At 46.5% G+C, this 17,967-nt stretch overlaps 1 protein-coding gene across 1 annotated transcript; it reads left to right on the forward strand.

Annotated features, from left to right (window-relative positions):
* Positions 1 to 4,813: 4,813 nt before the first annotated feature.
* LOC138823361 (rho-related BTB domain-containing protein 2-like) lies at positions 4,814 to 17,903 on the forward strand. Its single transcript, XM_070016642.1, has 3 exons — positions 4,814 to 4,899; positions 12,793 to 12,898; positions 15,031 to 17,903. The coding sequence occupies exons 2-3, from the start codon at positions 12,880 to 12,882 to the stop codon at positions 15,246 to 15,248; spliced, it is 237 nt and encodes a 78-aa protein (XP_069872743.1). The 5' UTR covers positions 4,814 to 4,899; positions 12,793 to 12,879; the 3' UTR covers positions 15,249 to 17,903.
* The last annotated feature ends 64 nt before the right edge of the window (positions 17,904 to 17,967 follow it).

Consider the following 17,967-nt stretch of genomic DNA (forward strand, 5'->3'; position numbering starts at 1 on the left):
ACATTTCAGTGGGGTTTATAAAGGCAAAAAACACAAAGTGACAAAAAGATACATTATCCAGGTGTTCAAACAGAATTACATGTGAATACAAATCTGATTGGCTCCGGGCTAGGGCTAGGAACATTCCAGGGCAGTTAGTGTCAGCAAGGAGTTACAGAACGGGATGGACCATCTATTTGGGGGGGGGTAGTTGTGGTAATTTGTACAAGTTCTGGTCAATTTCAACACATAATAATACCTCTCAGCACAATGACACTTCTCAGAAACATCTTGGTCAACAGGGCTTAGGACAAAGGCAGAAAGTTAAACATAAAATGTCGCCTGAGCAAGATAAGAGTTACTCTTGTTTTGTCATTCCCCCCTCTCTTTTGATCATATTCTCAATCTTGGAAATATCATACTCCTGAGCCAGAAACATGCACGGAAGAGTATTTGTAAGTTCTGTGTAACATGATTATGGCCCCCCAATCTAGTTTTTATTAAGCAAATAAGGCCCAAAGGTACTACCTGCATTGATAACACACTCAGGTTATTACCAGAGAGTCACTATGCACTGAAGTCCCTAAGGCGAGCAAGCCAGTGATATCCTTGCCCCCAGTATCCACTGTGGGAATAGAGAGGGTTTCTGGATATCACCCAAAAGAATGTCCCACAAGATCTTAGCTTTAGCAGCTTTCAACCGGGAAGCAGTCTTAGGTGATGGAATAAGGCAGGCAGGAGTTCAGTCTACTTTTACCACAGTGGAGGTGGATGGAGCTGGTCTGTGTGAAGATGTAGATTTCCTCCAGGTGATTGTCAGGCTGTCATTGAACTTTCTCAGTGGCCCCAAGGAACTGTCACACCTGGTGCTGGGCTGCAAATTTCTACACAGACTGGTTAAGGATACATTACCTAGGCTTGGCAGGCTGTGGCCCCACTGATTTTTAGGACCGTTTAGACAATAGCCCTGGACAACTTACCAAAATAACAACTTTCTCTCTAACCAGATATTTTTGTAAATAAACACAGAAAGCTTAGTCTTGTCACTACCTCTGACAGATGCAGTCTCCACACTTGCACACCTGTTAACACTATTAATTATTTTTTATCTATTTTGCCTTGTTTTTCCAAAACTGACTCTGGACTCTTGATCTTAAAGGGGGTTGATGGGTGAAGGTCCATCTTCTGTAACTTCTTCAAGCTGACTTCAGGGGTGTTGATCCTACCTGGCCAGGAACTTATAACCTTAGTCTATTTTACAAAGAGGTTATCAGGGTTAGATGTATTAGATGTCATTAAGAACAATATTTTAACTTTTTACAACTGCACAGAACTTTTCTCTGACTACAGCAGTGTAGCTTGTTTAGCACTCTGGTTTGTAAAAGCATCTTTCTGGATGACTTAGGAATGCAATCTCTAGTGACCCTAAATATGCCTAAGTTACCTATGTAGACCTTCAGGAAGATATCAGTAGAAACACAACCTCAGGTTTACAAACTTTTTTCCTGAGCAGATGAATTTCATGTAACTGGTGTCAGCTCAAAAGTTACTACCAGCTAGAGCTTTTGGCACATAAAGGGGTTGAGATTTAAACTATCCTCCAAATTTTGTAACATTAGCTTTTTACTACTATCACAGAGGACTGGCAAGTTCCTGTCCCTTACAAGGTAGATAGTCATGGACATTAGGCATGCTTACAAACTATCTTCCCATGACCTCCTGGCTCTGACCAATTTTTGAAGGGCCACACAGAAATGACTCTAGGATCTGACATTTCTGCCATCCAAGCAGTGGCTTACTGCCTCTGGATGATCCTCTATTGCTCTTGTCCCGGGGAGTGTCTTCTCTACACTGAGATAAATGCCTCATTGGCATTTCCCTTAGCTGGTCGCTGGACTTGAACTCGGGCCCTGAGTGCTGTCCCTCAGCTCTACAGCTCAAGGCTAGCACTCTGCCACTTTGAGTCCCAAAGCAACTCTGCTTGCTCTTTCAGCACTCTGCTGGCTGATTAGAGGTGACAGTCTCACAGGGACCTTTTTCTGCCCAGGCTGCCTTCGAACCAGTTTGCAGATCAATGAGTCTTATAAAAAGGCCACTTTACTCCAATTAAAAGCAACAAGGTGGTCAACATAGAAGTAGCTTTTAAGCATGCTCTTACTTGAAGCTTATTAAGAGCCAAAGTTACATCTGACAAACTTGTAAGAATCCTCTGTGCTTTGCTCTGGGCCTGCTGGAAACTGATAAAAAAAAAAAAATACCTATAAGAGCAAACTGGAATAGCAATTCTTTTGGTAATCCTAATTTTTAATTTGTGCTCTTTGAGGCAAGTATTAAAAACAATTTTCCTTTTAAATTTCATATCCAAATATCCATTCCTAATTTCTTAAAGCCTTTTATTAATCTCTTCTAATACTTTATACTTTAGTTTCATTTGCATTTTGAAAAAATTCCTTAAAATCTTGACGCTAAGTGTACCCATTGTCTCTTGGCTGCTTGTTTTAAAACAGATACACAGCCGGGCGCTGGTGGCTCACGCCTGTAATCCTAGCTACTCAGGAGGCTGAGATCTGAGGATCGTGGTTCAAAGCCAGCCCGGGCAGGAGAGACCATGAGACTCCTATCTCCAATAAACCACCAGAAAACCGGAAGTGGTGCTGTAGCTCAAGTGGTAGAGCGCTCGCCTTGAGCTGAAGAGCTGAGGGACAGTGCCCAGACCCAGAGTTCAAGCCCCACGACCGACAAAAAAAAAAAAAACCAGATACACACTAAAAATTTTAAACTCAAATAACAATTTTTCCTTAATGCAAAAATTACAATCATCATAACTGTACCAAGAAGCTAGACTTAACACCTTTATAACTTTTAAACACATCCGAATTGTAAAACATCATTAAAAGCAAGTCACATTATACAAATAAACTTTTTAACCCTCTTTTTAAGGTCTTAATTTTAACACATCCAAGGGGCAGTTTTAGCAATACTAATCAGATCACCACATCAGTAATTTTTACCATCATGTTTCCAGTGTCTATCTGCAGGGAAAAGGGACAACACAAAGATGGGCCACTCGGCCCCTCCTATGGAATGGGCACGCATTCAATCTGACTCTTTAGGGTTAGATGAACTGTGTATGTAATTGTAACCCCTCTCTGTACAGCACCTTCATAGTGACAATTTTAAAAAGTCATTTTAAGCCAGGTCCTTAAAATAATTACACTTGTAATCACAGCTACTCAGGAAACTGAATCTCAGCTTGGCCAGTTAAGTCTAGAAGACTTATCTCTGATCAACCAGCAAAATCCCAGAAGTGGATTGTTTTATCCAGAACGTTTCCTGAATACCAGAATGAGATCCAGACACAATGAAGATAGGATATTTTATTTCTCATGCACAGGGACCACTCTGTCATTTCGGGGGACAAAGAGCAGCCCCAAACTCAAATAGCTCAGGGAATATAAAGGCAAAAACCACAGAGGCCTCTTACAGGGGTCAGTGGTAATTTCAAAATCAGCAAGAAAGCAAGTTACAAAGCAGAATGATATTATAAATGGTGATTACTATTTTAATAATCAATTAATGCATAGTTCTCATCCTAGATCTTCCCTTTGTTCCTAGTTTTGGGTTTAGCTGACATTGACCAGAACATACTCCTAAATCCGCCCTAGTTTTTCTGTTATAGAATCTCAGGAACCTGGTGTTTAACCCCCTGATTTACTCAAGCTATTGTTGTATGAAAATTGAAGATATAATATTTGATTTAGGTACTTGGGCCATGTAACAATTAGAAGCCTCTGCTTATCAATAATGAATGCTTTTGTAACCTTTTGTGGTTGTAAATGGAACTGTAACTCTGCTTCCGTTACTAACTAAATGCGTCATTCCCATCTTTTGTTCTGTTCCCCAAGCTTCCTGTCAAGAGTCTCTAGGCAGAAGGCCCTGGCAGAAATTGTGAAAACATCCGGAGTGACCATTGGCCAAAATGGACAAAGACACCAACTGTGCAGATTTAAGTCCTCTCCCCTTCCAGCCAAAAATGCTTAGCAGCTGGTGCAGGCTGGCACCCAAGGCCTTGCCCTAAGATCCTTGGGCATGGCCCTGACACGTCAGTGCTTTATTCTTTTGCTCAAATAAAATTTTAAGCTACAACTAATCAGTAGTTTTGGGGTCCTACTGTCGATTGATTCCTGGACAATCCAAAAAAGCCTTTATCTCCGGGTTTTTGACTAACCTGGAGGTGGTTTTCTTCCAAAGGGAGATCCTACCTTTCAAGTTTGGCCTTATTCTTATCAATCAAAGCTGACTGCAAAGGGTCAAGTTCCATGTTTTGGTATATTTGCTGAGCAAGCATAATCACACAGAAAAACGTTGGGACGTTGGTGGTCAGCCTTGCAGACTGTCGGTCCTGTTTTTACTCACTTTGCAATTCTCCGCAAAGGGTAAGCCGCAATTTTGTTCCTCTTTCTCAAGTTTGCACGTAGGTCCTGAGACTTCATTATCCCAGTCAAATTCCATTCTTCCTTGGTCCACCTGCTTAATTTAACCTGGTCCTAACATGGATCTGTGGCTCAAGTGGTAGAGCACCAGATTTTGAGCAGGAAAAAAAAAGGCAATTAAGAACACTTATCTTACCGGCAGGTGCACGCGTGCTTACACACACACACACACACACACACACACACACGCACACACACACACACACACACACACCAAACAAAAACTCTCTGAACCCCTGGCTTCCTCTTCTACACACCCACTCCTTTCTGCCTCATCTCAACTTCTGCTTTCAGCTACCACAGGGAGCAGAAGGACAGGCAGACAAGCCGAAGGCCAGGAGGGGCGAGGCTGAAGTGAGGGTCTCCCTGCAGCCCTGGTCCACCCGTGCCCCGTGGCTCACGTCCTGTCGTTGGGTTTCAGTGCCAGGTAAACGTCACCATGCTCCTGGGTTTCAGGCAAGCCCCAGGGACCTTGCCTTTTGGATGGATTTCTCTCTCCCTATTTTATTATTTTTTCGGCGGTACCGGGGTTTGCAGGCGCCCTACCACTGGACCTTGCGTCCCCTCCAGAGTGAGATCGCTGGTGGACTTGGGCAGGGCGGCTGTGGGGAAAGCCTGGACAGCCGAGGACGGGACCGAGGGTGGTTATTCAGCGGTGGGAGGCAGGTCCAGGAAGGGATGCCCGGCACCGGTCGCACATCCTCGTGTCCACATGTCCAGAGTGGACCGGGTTATGGTGCACATTTTTCTTCAAACCTATTACCCCGGTCTTCTAACACTATTGAAAAAAACCAAAACTTACTCCTCCACCCCACCCCCCACCTTACTGAAGCCTAGGCAGTTAGGGGCTTCCTTTCCTGTGGTTTGTATTTCCATACACATTTTATTTGTAATAAAATGTTCACCTTGTAAAAGCCTCCTGGATCTTTTATACAGTGCCAGTACCAGAGCTGGAACTCAGGGGTGTCAATTTTACTTTTTCCCCTCAAAACTGGTTCTCTTCTAGTTTTTGGCAGTCTCTTAGGCTTCCCTGCTGGACTGGTTATCTAACTGCAATCCTCAGATCTCAGCCTTCTGAGTGGTTGGGATTATAGGTGCGAATTACCAGCACCTGGTCCTGCTGAGATTTTTAATAGGGCTTGTGTGCAATGTAGAAATCATTGGGAGGAATTAACATCTTCACCATCTTGAGTCTTCCAGATCATCAAATGGATTTATGTAGATTCTCTTAATCTTCAGGATGTTTTTGCAGATGTTTGCATCTTGCAGGTCTTGTAAAAACATTCCTAAATATTTTTGGTTAGTAGAATTGACAGATTTATTTTCAAAGTGTCACTGCTTTACAGAAATACAATGGAGTTTAGTACACTTTTTTATCTTGTTTATATTATTTCTAGTTATTTTGTATATTGTTTAAGATTTTGTATGCACTATGATTTCTTAAGTAACAACAGTTTGTTTTCTCTGAGCACGTTAATAAATTAAGATGTTTAAATGCTTATCTGACTCCTGACCTTAGAAGGAAAATATCCTATGACAGTTGGATACAATGATCATGTACTTTTTCTTCAAGAAAGCATTATCAGATCAAATTTCTAGTTTCATTTCTAGTTTACTAAGAATTCTGACCAGGAAAGCTGGCTGAAATTTGTCAAAATATTGTATGGGCTTTCCTTCTCTGTGCTAATAAAATAAATTTGACTTTCAAATGTTAACTGAATTCTTAGGCTATATTTCACTTGTCACGATGATTACTTTCTCACTTATTTCTGCGTGTGATTTGGGTGGCCTGCCTGCCTGTCTTCCTTGGTTCCTTCTACTCTCTTTTTACTTCTGTGATCTTGGGGCTTGAACTCAGGGACTGGATATGTCCTGAGCATTTTTGCTCAAAGACAGTGCTCTATCACTTGAGCCATAGCTCCACTTACTTTTTTGGTGGTTAGTTGGAGATAAGAGTCTCATGGGCTTTCCTGCCCCAGGGGCCTTCAAACCACAATTCTCAGATCTCAGTCTCCTGAGTAGATAGCATTACAGGCATCAGCCACCACCACCCAGCTGGTATTACTTTCTATTTCATATCTATATTCACCAGACATTGCCTATGATTTTCTTCTGTAATGTCTCTGTACAGCTCATATATTAATGACTACACTGGTTTCTATTAAACTTTTCTGGAGAGTTGTATAAAATCAGTAATATGTGTTTCATACATGTTTTATAGAATTGACCAATATCACCACCTAGACTTAGAGGTGATATTTTTTTTTTTTTTTTTTTTTGTCGGCCGTGGGGCTTGAACTCTGGGCCTGGGCGCTGTCCCTCAGCTCTTCAGCTCAAGGCGAGCGCTCTACCACTTGAGCTACAGCGCCACTTCCGGTTTTCTGGTGGTTTATTGGAGATAGGAGTCTCACGGTCTCTCCTGCCCGGGCTGGCTTTGAACCGCGATCCTCAGATCTCAGCCTCCTGAGTAGCTAGGATTACAGGCGAGAGCCACCAGTGCCTGGCTTAGAGGTGATATTTTTATTTGGGGTGTATATGTCTCTATGAAGGTTTTTGGTCTTTAAATAGATGTCGTGGTCGGGTGCCAGTGACTCATAACCGTAATCTTGGTTCTCAAGAGACTGAGATTTGAGGATTGTGATTCAAAGCCACACCAGTCCCTGAAACTATCTCCAGGGAGGTGGAAAGGATGGAAGTGGCTGTGTGGCTCAAGTAGGAGTGCTCTAGTGTCCAGTTAAGGGACAGTGCAGGCACAAAAAAGATAGAACATCCTTTACATAAACGTATACTAAGTGAAGGGTTTTTTCTCATAATCTACTATTTCATTGGTTATTTTCTAAATCTTTTTCTCTAGTTGTTCTATTCATTGGTCCTCAAAATTATTGAAACTTGCCAGGGTGCTGGCTCACACCTGTAATCCTAGCTACTCAGAAGGCTGAGATCTGAGGATCACAGTTCAAAGCCACCTTAGGCAGGAAACTTCAGGAGACTCTTAACTCCAATTAACCACCTGAAAACCAGAAGTGTTGCCTTGGCTCAAAGTGGTAGAGGGATAGCCTTGAATAAAAAAGCTCAGGGACAGCACCCAGGTCCTATGACCAACCGGGGTGGGGAAAGGGAGGGGAAGACATTGTTGAAATGCTTTTTCTTTAGTTGTACAAAGGGGTTTGAATTCACATGACAATTTATGTGTGCAGTGCATCTTTATTATTACCTTTACCTAGTTCCTGGGTGTAAGGTCGGCTCCTGGATGGTGAGAAGTCTCCACCCAGTGCTTGCATTACCTAGGCAACTGGCACAACTGGAAGAGGTCACATCTGCATCGGTTGAGGTCCTGTCTGATTTGTTGTGGCCACATCTTTCTCCACCCATACCCTAGATAAGGCCTAGCCCTGGCTCTCAGCTCTTTCCTTCTCAGCTCTTTCACAGTTCTCTCTCTCTCTCTCTCTCTCTCTCTCTCTCTCTCTCTCTCTCTCTCTCTCTCTCTCTCTCTCTCTCTCTCTCTCTCTCTCTCTCTCTCTCTCCCTTTCCCAGCTCTCTGTTTCCCAGGCCTTTCCCACCCACGTGGAGGGCCATAGCCTGGTGCCAGCCAGAAGAATGAATAAACCTACCCCTTACCTGAATACCACGGGCGTGGTGCTGTTCTTACTCAGCTACCTCTTTTCATAAACCTAACAATGTTATTCTGGTAAATTGTGCTTTTGCTCATGACAAAGTAGTTTTTTTTTTTTTTTGGGGGGGTCTGGTCGTGGGGCCTGAACTCTGGGCCTGAGCGCTGTCCCTCAGCTCTTCAGCTCAAGGCTAGCGCTCTACCACTTGAGCCACAGAGCCACTTCTGGCTTTTTTCTTTTTGCTTATGTGGTGCTGAGGAATCGAACCCAGGACCTCAGGCATGCAAGGCAAATGCTCTACCACTGAGCCAACTTCCCAGCCCGACAAAGTGGTTTTTATGTTTTTGCTAATATGTCTTATCTCTAGCCTACTTTGACAATGAAAACGTCCACTTCTGCCAGGTGCTGATGGCTTACACTGTAATCCTTAGCTATTCAGGAGACTGACCTCTGAGGATTGCTATTCAAAGTGAGCCCAGACAGGGAAAATCACTGAAAATCTTATCTTCAGTGAAGCACGAAAAAGCTAAAGCAGAAGTATGGCTCAAGTAGTAGAGTGCTAGCCTTGGGCAGAAAAAGCCAATCAAAGAGTACAAGATCCCGAGTTCAAGCCCCAGCATGGGCATGTGTGTGTGCACTACCCCTCCCTTTAGACTTTTTACCTGACTAGTACACAAATCCTTTTCTGGGATGGTGTCAAGAAGGGGCTGACATGGCCCCTATGCCACCGTCTCAGTACCCTGAGTTGAAATTTTGCTCTCTGGGAGTCTCCATGAGTTTGAATATTCCTGGCTCTACAAGCACAGCTCTTCTCCCTACGCCACCTTTTGTTTGCCAGTCCTAGGGCTTGAACTCAGGGCCTGGGCACAGTCCCTTAGCTTCTTTGTGCTCAAGGCTGGCACTCTACCACTTGAGCCACAGAGCCACTTCAGGCTTTTTCTGAGTAGTTTATTGGAGAAAGAATTTCACAGGATTGGTGGGCAGGGGTGGCTCATGCCTGTAATCCTAGCTACTCAGGAGGCTGAGTGTGTGTGCAGGTCCTGTGGTTTGAAGTCAAACTTTTTGCTTAAGGCTAGAGCTCCAATGTGCAAGACACAACTCTACAATCTGGCTTTTTAGTGATTAATTGGAGATAAAGAGTTCTCACAAACTTTCCTGCCCAATTAACTAGCAACAAGCCAGAAGTGAAGGTGTGTCTTGAGTGGTACAGCACCAGCTTTGAGTGGAAAAAGTGAAGGGACATTGTCCAGGTCCTGAGATCAAGCCCTAGCACTGGCACAGAAAAAAAAAAAAAAAGATTTCCCACAATAATGACATTATGTTTTTTTTTTTAAAACCAGTATAGAATTACTTCAACTAAAAAATTGCTTGTTTTCATAATCCAGATAAAGAACAGACAATGTAAACTGACAAACTGTACCATTCCAAATTTGTAATTGTGTTGCAAATAGGCTGATTTTATTCTATTTGTCTCCTTTTTCTTTGTATTACTTTAATAAAAAGCCTCTTTACCTAAGAAGGCTGAGATTTCATACCTTTCAAAGCAACTCACCATGATTCTACTTTCAGAAAGTCTTAAGTTTAATATGACTAAATACTTCATTTCTCAAGTTACCAACGTAAGTTTTTGTTTTTGTTTTGGGTCCGGTCATGGGTCCTGAACTCTGGGCCTGGGTGGTATCCCTCAGCTCTTCAGCTCAAGGCTAGCACTCTACCACTTGAACCACTGCACCACTTCCGGCTTTTATTTTTCTGCTTATGTGGTGTTGAGGAATCTAACCCAGTGCCTCATGCATGCAAGGCAAGCGCTCTACCACTGAGCTGCCCTCCCAGTCCCAATGTAAGTTTTGATTTTAGCATTTCATAAAATGTCTGATGCTTCCTTAAATTCATCTAAGGTAGCTGGGTACTGGTGGCTCATGCCTGTAATCCTAGTTACTGAGGAAGCTGAGATCTGAGGATCATGGTTCAAAGCCAGCCAGGGCAGGAAAGTCCATCAGACTCTTATCTGCAATAAAATACTCAGAAAACTGAAGTGGTGCTGTGGCTCAAGTGGTAGAGGGCTAGCCTTGAGCTGAAGAGCTGAGGGACAGTGCCCAGGCCGAGTTCAAGCCCTGCAACTGACCAAAAAAAAAAAAAAAAAAAAAAAAAAAAAATCACCTACTGTAGAACAAATAAAAATTAATTTGAATGAAAGATAAAAGAGTAGTTGTACATTTTTTGGATTGCTTAGTTCCAATGTGTACAAAAGTCACAATTCCAGATACTGAATGTGAGAATGTGACAAAGGATCCTCAGATTCTTCAAAAACAAGGCATGCAATGTATACAAAATAATAAAAAGCTGGGGCTGGGAAGGTGGCTCAGTGCATGCCTTGCATGCATGAGGCCCTGGGTTTGATTCCTCAGCACCACATAAGCAAAAAAAAAAAAAAAAGAAAGAAAGAAAAAAGCCGGAAGTGGCCCTCTGGCTCAAATGGTATTGCACTAGCCTTGAGCTGAAGAGCTGAGGGAGAGCACCCAGGCCCAGAGTTCAGGCCCCACGACCAGACCCAAAAAAAAAAATAAATAAATAAAAAGCTAAGTTAGTATGGACTTAAGTACTATCGGTCATTAATATACAACAGACAGTTTGAGGAAGACACTGCAGTTTAGGTTTTTCCTTATTAAATATAATTCTGGGAAAAAGTGAACTTGTGTAGTATAGCTGCATGGCATAGTGTGTTTACTTAAAAAACAAGACATTACTAAGAAATAGACACTATTTCTATTTTTTTTTTTTTGACCACTCCTGGGGCTTGAACTCAGGGCTTGGGCATTGTCCCTAAGCTTTCTTTTGCTCAAGGCTAACACCCTACCACTTAAGCCATGGCGCCACTTCCAGCTTTTTGTTTATGTGGTACTGGAGAATCAAACCCAGGGCTTCATGCATACTAGGGAAGCACTCTACCACTAAGCCATCTCTCCAGCCCTATTTCTTTTTTTTTTTTTTTTTTTTTTTTTTTTTTGTCGGTCGTGGGGCTTGAACTCTGGGCCTGGGCGCTGTCCCTCAGCTCTTCAGCTCAAGGCGAGCGCTCTACCACTTGAGCTACAGCGCCACTTCCGGTTTTCTGGTGGTTTATTGGAGATAGGAGTCTCACGGTCTTTCCTGCCCGGGCTGGCTTTGAACCGCGATCCTCAGATCTCAGCCTCCTGAGTAGCTAGGATTACAGGCGTGAGCCACCAGCGCCCGGCTCCAGCCCTATTTCTAAATCTTGTAAGAATAAAAAAGTGAGGTCATGTCCTGTCATCAATGATAAGTTGATTTTGGGTTATTTCAGCATTTAATCTTACTAAACACCACCATTGTGGTTCATGGGACCACAAACAAGACACATCTGTAATAGCATTTCTTTTTTTGTTGCTGTTGTTGGTAGTGGGGCTTGAACTCTGGGCTTGGGCACAGCGCCACTTCAGGTTTTCTGAGTGGTTTATTGGAAATAAGAGTCTCAGGGATTTTCCTCCGTGGGTAAACTTTTAACCATGATCCTCAGATCTCACCCTCCTGAGTAGCTAGGATTACAGGCATGAGCCACCAGCACCCGCTGTAATAGTATTTCTTCATAGAGGTCATTCACATTATCTGTTGATGACAAATTCTTTTCCCACTTCTAGCTAAAGGTTGCTGTATTAAATAAAATATTGATCATCAAAGTGCTTGGAGAAGAGCATTGAGAAATCCTGCACAAGCGTAGGGAATTAAAATTAATCAGATTCCTTCACCCTCAAATGCTTATTCAAATGAATGGGTGATAGCATCTAGTAAACCACACAGTACATATTAGGAAAGACAGTACTAGTCTTGAAAAGGTTACAAGTTGATTGTGGTCACACAGCCAGTGAGTGGTGCCATAAAGACCAGTTTTTAAGCACAGATACTGTTATTTAAACTGAAAGTAAAAAGGAAATTCCTTTACCCACTTTCTTTTAAGGGCAAGTTGGTTTGTTTTGTGAAACAGGGTGTGACAATGTGGTTCTAGCTGTTCTCAAACTTCATCCCTCTGCCTGTCTCTTCAGTATTGGAATTATAAGTAGTTTTTTTTTGTTTTGTTATGTTTTTGCCAGTCCTGGGCTTGAACTGTCCCTGTGCTTCTTTTGCTCAAGGCTAGCACAACACTACTTCTGACTTTTTCTGTGTATGTGGTACTGAGGAATCAAACCCAGGGTTTCATGCATGCAAGGCAAGCACTCTACCACTGAGCCACATTCCCAGCTCTGGAATTATAGTTGAACCAGCAGGCTAGAGCAGTCCTTTCACTTTTCCAGTGGTTGTTAAAAAGAAAACCAGCTAAACACCGGTAGCTCATGCCTGTAATCTCAGCTGAGGGTGGAAAAGTTGGTGAGACTCTTACCACTAACTCTTACCACTCAGCTTGGTGGAGACCACTTTAGGGGACCGATGGGAGGGGAAGGAAGTCGTGTGGGGTATGATCAGAGGAGGGAAGAGGCTCAATGGCTGTGGAGATCTGGTAGCTGTGAACGCCATGGGCAGGACCAGAGTGAGCTGATGGAGGGTTTGGTAGTGATGCCCAGGATCCCAGGTCGGCTTTTGTACTTCTGGGTCAGCTCCTTCTGGCTCCTGCCCGCTTGCCTGCCCTGCACCTTAGAGCTGCAGTTCCGTGGGCGACCGCAGACGTCGCTGTAGACCACCTGTGTTTCTTTCCCTTCCAGTTCCACTGTGCCTACCAGCTGGCCGACTGGTGTCTCCACCACATCTGCACCAACTACAACAACGTGTGCCGCAAGTTCCCGCGAGACATGAAGGCCATGTCCCCAGGTGAGCACGCGGGTAGCCCTAGCCGCCCCCTGGGGATCTCAGCTCCTGTGGGAGGGAACTCAGCTTGAGCTCTGGCTGAACCCCAGGGATCTCTAAGCCGCCTTGACCTCCCTTGACCTCAGGGAGGGGGACAGTCTGCCAAGGTGACTCCAGCCAAGCAGAGGGGCAGCTGGGACAAGCACTGGGTGGACAGCGGGGGGCCTGGGACAGCTCATTCTACCTATCTGGGCTTCTGTTTTCTTAGTGGTGCAAAGTGGGTGTCGGGCTAGGGTGTTCAGACTCATGGGTAGCACACTGAAAATAAATCCATTCCCTGCTGCAGCCTAGGACACACATACTTTTCTGTTTAGCAGTCACGATCCACTGTGCCGATGTTCCCACCCCAGAACAGGCACGGTGCACAGCTTGATCTGCCTGGGTCCAGAGGTCCTCCATGGTGCCATTCTTTCCCTTCTTAATGAAGTTCTCAGGTGCACTGCAGGGGCTCCAGGGAGACATGCCCCTCCGTGCTCTGTGGGGTTCCCGCCCTGCTCCCCCCTTCTCCCCTCTGTGGGGCGCACTGCACCCTCCTTCCTCTCAGCCCTGTCTCTCTTTGTCTCCACATTGTCTCCTTGTCTCCCAGAATTTTCCTCACTGAAGTCTAGGTACATCCATACTACTCTCTTGGTTCTATACTTTGCATGGTTTCCCAGGTCTTCCAGAATAAGACCAGCCCTCCCTCTGGTCTAGCCAGTTCCAGATGGCCTGTACCTCTAGATTTCCTTAGGAGTTTCTGCTCTGTCTGGAAACTTCTGGAAAATTCGCAACTCTCATCGCTGTCCTTGTGGATTCTTCTGATGGCTTTGCTGCCCCTTTCCTTGTTTCTGGATCTTTACTCTTTCCTTTCCTTTTCCCTTTCCCTTTCCCTTTCCCTTCTTTTTTCCTTTCCCTCTCCCCTCCCCCCTCCTCCCCCATTATTTATTTACTTTCCTTCTTTCTCCTTTCTTTCCTTCTTTCCCTCCTTCCCTCCCTCCCTTCCTCCCTCCCTCTCTTTCTCTTTCCCTCTTTCCTTCCTTCCTCCTCCTCTTCCTCCTCTCCCCCCTCCTCCTCTGCCGCCTTCGCCTCCTCCTCCTCCTCCTCCTCCTCCTCCTCCTCCTCCTTCTTCTTCTTCTTCCTTCCTTTCTTCCTTTCTTCCTTTCTTTGTGACCAGTACTGGGACCTGAACTTAGCACCTGAGTGCTGTTCCCTATCTTTAACAACACTCCAGGTTGATGCTCTACCACTTGAGCCACACCTTTGCCTTTGGCTTTTGGGTGGTTAAGCATCTAGGGACTTTGCTGCCCAGGCTTACCTTTGACCATCAAGTCTCAGCCTCTTGTGGAGCTAGGATTACAGGCATGAGTTACTAGTGCCTGGCAACCTGCTTTATTCTTAACACAAAGGATCCCCATGGTGCAAAAGCAATATGAGTTAAGTAGAAACTGTATTTTGAATTTGGATCTTTTCCCAGGCTGGCCTACAAGGTCTAATCCTCTCTGGTGATGCTGGGTTGCAGCCACAGCTACAGCTCCCACTGGGCTCCTGTGATCTCAGGGGAAACAAGGGATGCTCTATAGGGAACTGTACTAAGCCAGGATGTTCAGAGGTCAGGGGAGCCAGTCCATTGTCTTCTTTTCTTTCTTTGGTACTGGTGACTGCTAGGCGAGTGTTCTACCCCTTGAGCCACACCCTAGCACCTCTGTATTTAGTTTGTTTTTCAGCTAGGATCATGATCCCTTTTTCTTAGGCCTGCATTTGGACTGTGATCCGCCAATCTCTGCCTCCTGATTAGCTGGGAATACAGACATGTATTACTGTACCTAGTTTCAATGCATTTTCAGTTGATGTATTTTCCACTGGGGATGGGCTGCTGGGGAGTGACTCAGCTCAGATGTAAACTGGGGTGCAGATATATCTGCACAGGCTCGTGGAGTTCATGCCTCCCTCATCCCCGGCATCATTTGCTGGCCTGGATCATGGCAGGATAGACTCTGTGCTGGTCCAGGGTCCTGTGGCAGGACTTCCCTGCAGTGTGCATCCGCATCCGGTGCTCTTCCTCCCCTGGCCCTCCTCCTCTGGTCCTCCTGACCCATCGCCCTGCATTCTGCCCCCAGAAAACCAGGAGTACTTTGAGAAGCACCGGTGGCCGCCTGTCTGGTACCTGAAGGAAGAGGATCACTACCAGAGGGCACGGAAGGAGCGGGAGAAGGAGGACTATTTGCATCTGAGGCGGCAGCCCAAGCGGCGGTGGCTGTTCTGGAACAGTCCCTCCTCCCCATCCTCCTCCGCAGCCAGCTCAACCTCCCCGTCTTCCTCCTCGGCTGTGGTCTGAGGTGTCGCCACCTTCTTCTGACCCCGCTGCTGTTGTCCCCGTTTGCCCCTGGCCCTCTGCTCTTCTGCATCACCCCTTCCACCTGACGGGGACAAGGGGACGCACGTAACCAGGACCCTAGGGGCAGAGCTGGCCTCACCAGCCAACATGGCTGTGCCAGAGAGGAGCGGGCTCAGCCCAGGGCCTGCCTGCAGAGTTCCCACATCCAGGCAGACAGGAGACACCTGCCAGGAGGTGGGCTGCAGGAATGAGCTAAGAGCTCTGGTGTTCTTCTGGGGGCCCAAGGATGTTATGGAGTCCAAGGAGAGAGCCTCCAGCAGAGGGCTTGTCTGTGTGTTTTGGTCTCTGCTCGGGGCAGGGAGCCGTCCCCTTCCCCGTGAGCGTGAGGGTCCTGCCTGTCTCCCGCCATGTCTTTCCATCCGTGGACTTGAAGGTTCCGGAAGCTCCGGGAGCACATCCCCACCGAGCCTACTCCGGTTCTCCGTGGAGAAGTCAGGGTAGAGGTGAAGGCTTCCAAGCACAGCGTCTGCATTCTGGAGCTGAGCTGCTAGAGGACATGTGGAGACTGGTATTCATTCCGCCAGCGTCTCTCCTGGCTGGCTGCCGCGGGCCTGGGGAGGTGCAGAGGTGGTTCAGAGCTCTAGGCTGTGGAGGTGTTGTTACCTCTTGGTGCAGTGAGAAACCTCTGTCCCCTCCTGCACGCATCAAGATTTGGAAATGACAGCAGCAGCCATCAGCTGGGGTGGAGAGGAGGAAGGGTGGGGTCTCCACGGGGCCCTTCCTCCACCTCTGGGCAGGACTGCTTATTAGGGGATGGGGCAAAATGAGCAAAAAACCACCACCAATCCCAAGGACAGAAAGAAAACCAAACACAACACCACCACCAACAAAACCACTCTACCCTCTGCTTTCCCAAAGAAGGAAAATCAGAAAAAGAAAAAAGGACCCAGCATAGCTGACGTATTTATAAAGCAGATCAGAGGCCTTGAGGAGCAGGAGGGTTAGGCTGTCCAATCAGCTCCTTGCCTTTCACCTGGGGGTGGTCCTGACCCTCAGGCAGTTCCAGATCCTGGCCTCTGCTTCCTGGTAGCCTGAGTTGGCCTTGGTCAATGGAAGGCTCGGCTTCTGGGTTCAGAGCCCTTGTCTGCCCATCTTGCCGCAGGCTGCCCCGCCCCCTTTCTAAGGGTGATCCCACAGATGCTTGTGGAGTGTACACTTTGGGGAATCCTGGGGCAAGGATCAGGTATCAGGAGAAAGGACACAGCTGGATAGGAGAGAAAGGAAAACAAGGTTAATCAAAGAGGAGGCAGGATGTGACTAGAAGATCAAAACTGGAGCTTGGCACCATCAAGACAAAAATAGGGCCTAAAGTTGACTGTTTGTTTCCTAATCTGTTCCTTACCACCCAGCATCCTTTGAGACACAGGTGATGGAGCCTTAGGTACGAGCTCAGGTGGCCCACTTGTGAGAAGATGCTTAAGAGGCTGGGCGAGCCGGGCGCTGGTGGCTCACGCCTGTAATCCTAGCTACTTAGGAGGCTGAGATCTGAGGATCGCGGTTCAAAGCCAGCCCGGGCAGGAGAGACCGTGAGACTCCTATCTCCAATAAACCACCAGAAAACCGGAAGTGGCGCTGTAGCTCAAGTGGTAGAGCGCTCGCCTTGAGCTGAAGAGCTGAGGGACAGCGCCCAGGCCCAGAGTTCAAGTCCCATGACCGACAAAAAAAAAAAAAAAAGAGGCTGGGCGTGTGGACTGGCTGGATCCTAGGGGGCCAGACTGTCTGGTCTGGGAAGAGCAAACTCAGAAAGAAAGGCAGCCCTGCAACAGTCATGTAGTACCAAGATCTAGAGATCTGAGGTTCAGTCCTTGTCAGGAGGACCCCGTGGTGGTAGCTCAAGCAGGTTGCTATGTCTGTGCAGGGAACTCTGCAAGGCTTATAGCTTCCTCCCAAGTCCCTTGAGGTGGCTGGCTTGGGAGCTGGTTGTGTGCTGCCCTCTGCTGGCTGGACAGCCTCCCTGCCCATGGCTTCAAGACTCCTGGCAGGAAAAAGGACCATAGGGGAAGGAGACCAGTGTAGTGCCCATGCCTTCCTTGGGGGAAGAGTTGGGGATATATCTGGCCTCCAGGAAGTTGTGGGTTGAAAGCACAGTGTTGGGGGTGGGGGTGGTCTCAGGTGCTTACAAGGACTGAGCAACCTGGCACCACTGATGAAGATGGAAGGACTCTCAGAAAATGTAGTAGTTATCAGCAAGGTTGAGAAGCCAGAAAAGAGGCCATAAAACTCCCATCTCCCCGCAACCAGGGCCAGCTCGCCCCCTCAGGAACTCGCCACCCTCTGCCCCACAGCTCCATAGCCAACCTGCACCTTGGGGACCCCTGCAGCCCAGTGGGGCTGGGGGGAAACCAGATGGGAGAGAGAGGAGGTGCAGAATGCAGAACTCTATCTCCCCCAGAAACGGGTGCTCTGGATTCCAGGGAGGCAGAAGCAGTAGACGCCCCAGTGCAGGGCGAGACGGAGGGACAGGAGGGACGAAGGGGGGGAGCAGTAACCACCACCAGGACACTCACGTCCCCCGGACTCAGTGCTGGGGTTAAAAAAATAACAAAGAACACACCTCTTTTTATATAAGGTTTCATATTTAATTTGGTCATGAATTCATAAATACATTGAGTATTTTGTATGCACTGGCCTGCCTTTTATTGTGTAACATCCTGGACAT

Source organism: Dipodomys merriami, unplaced genomic scaffold (assembly GCF_024711535.1).
Source record: "Dipodomys merriami isolate MVZ:Mamm:240054 unplaced genomic scaffold, mDipMer1.0.p SCAF_12, whole genome shotgun sequence".
Classification (NCBI taxonomy): Eukaryota; Metazoa; Chordata; class Mammalia; order Rodentia; family Heteromyidae; genus Dipodomys; species Dipodomys merriami.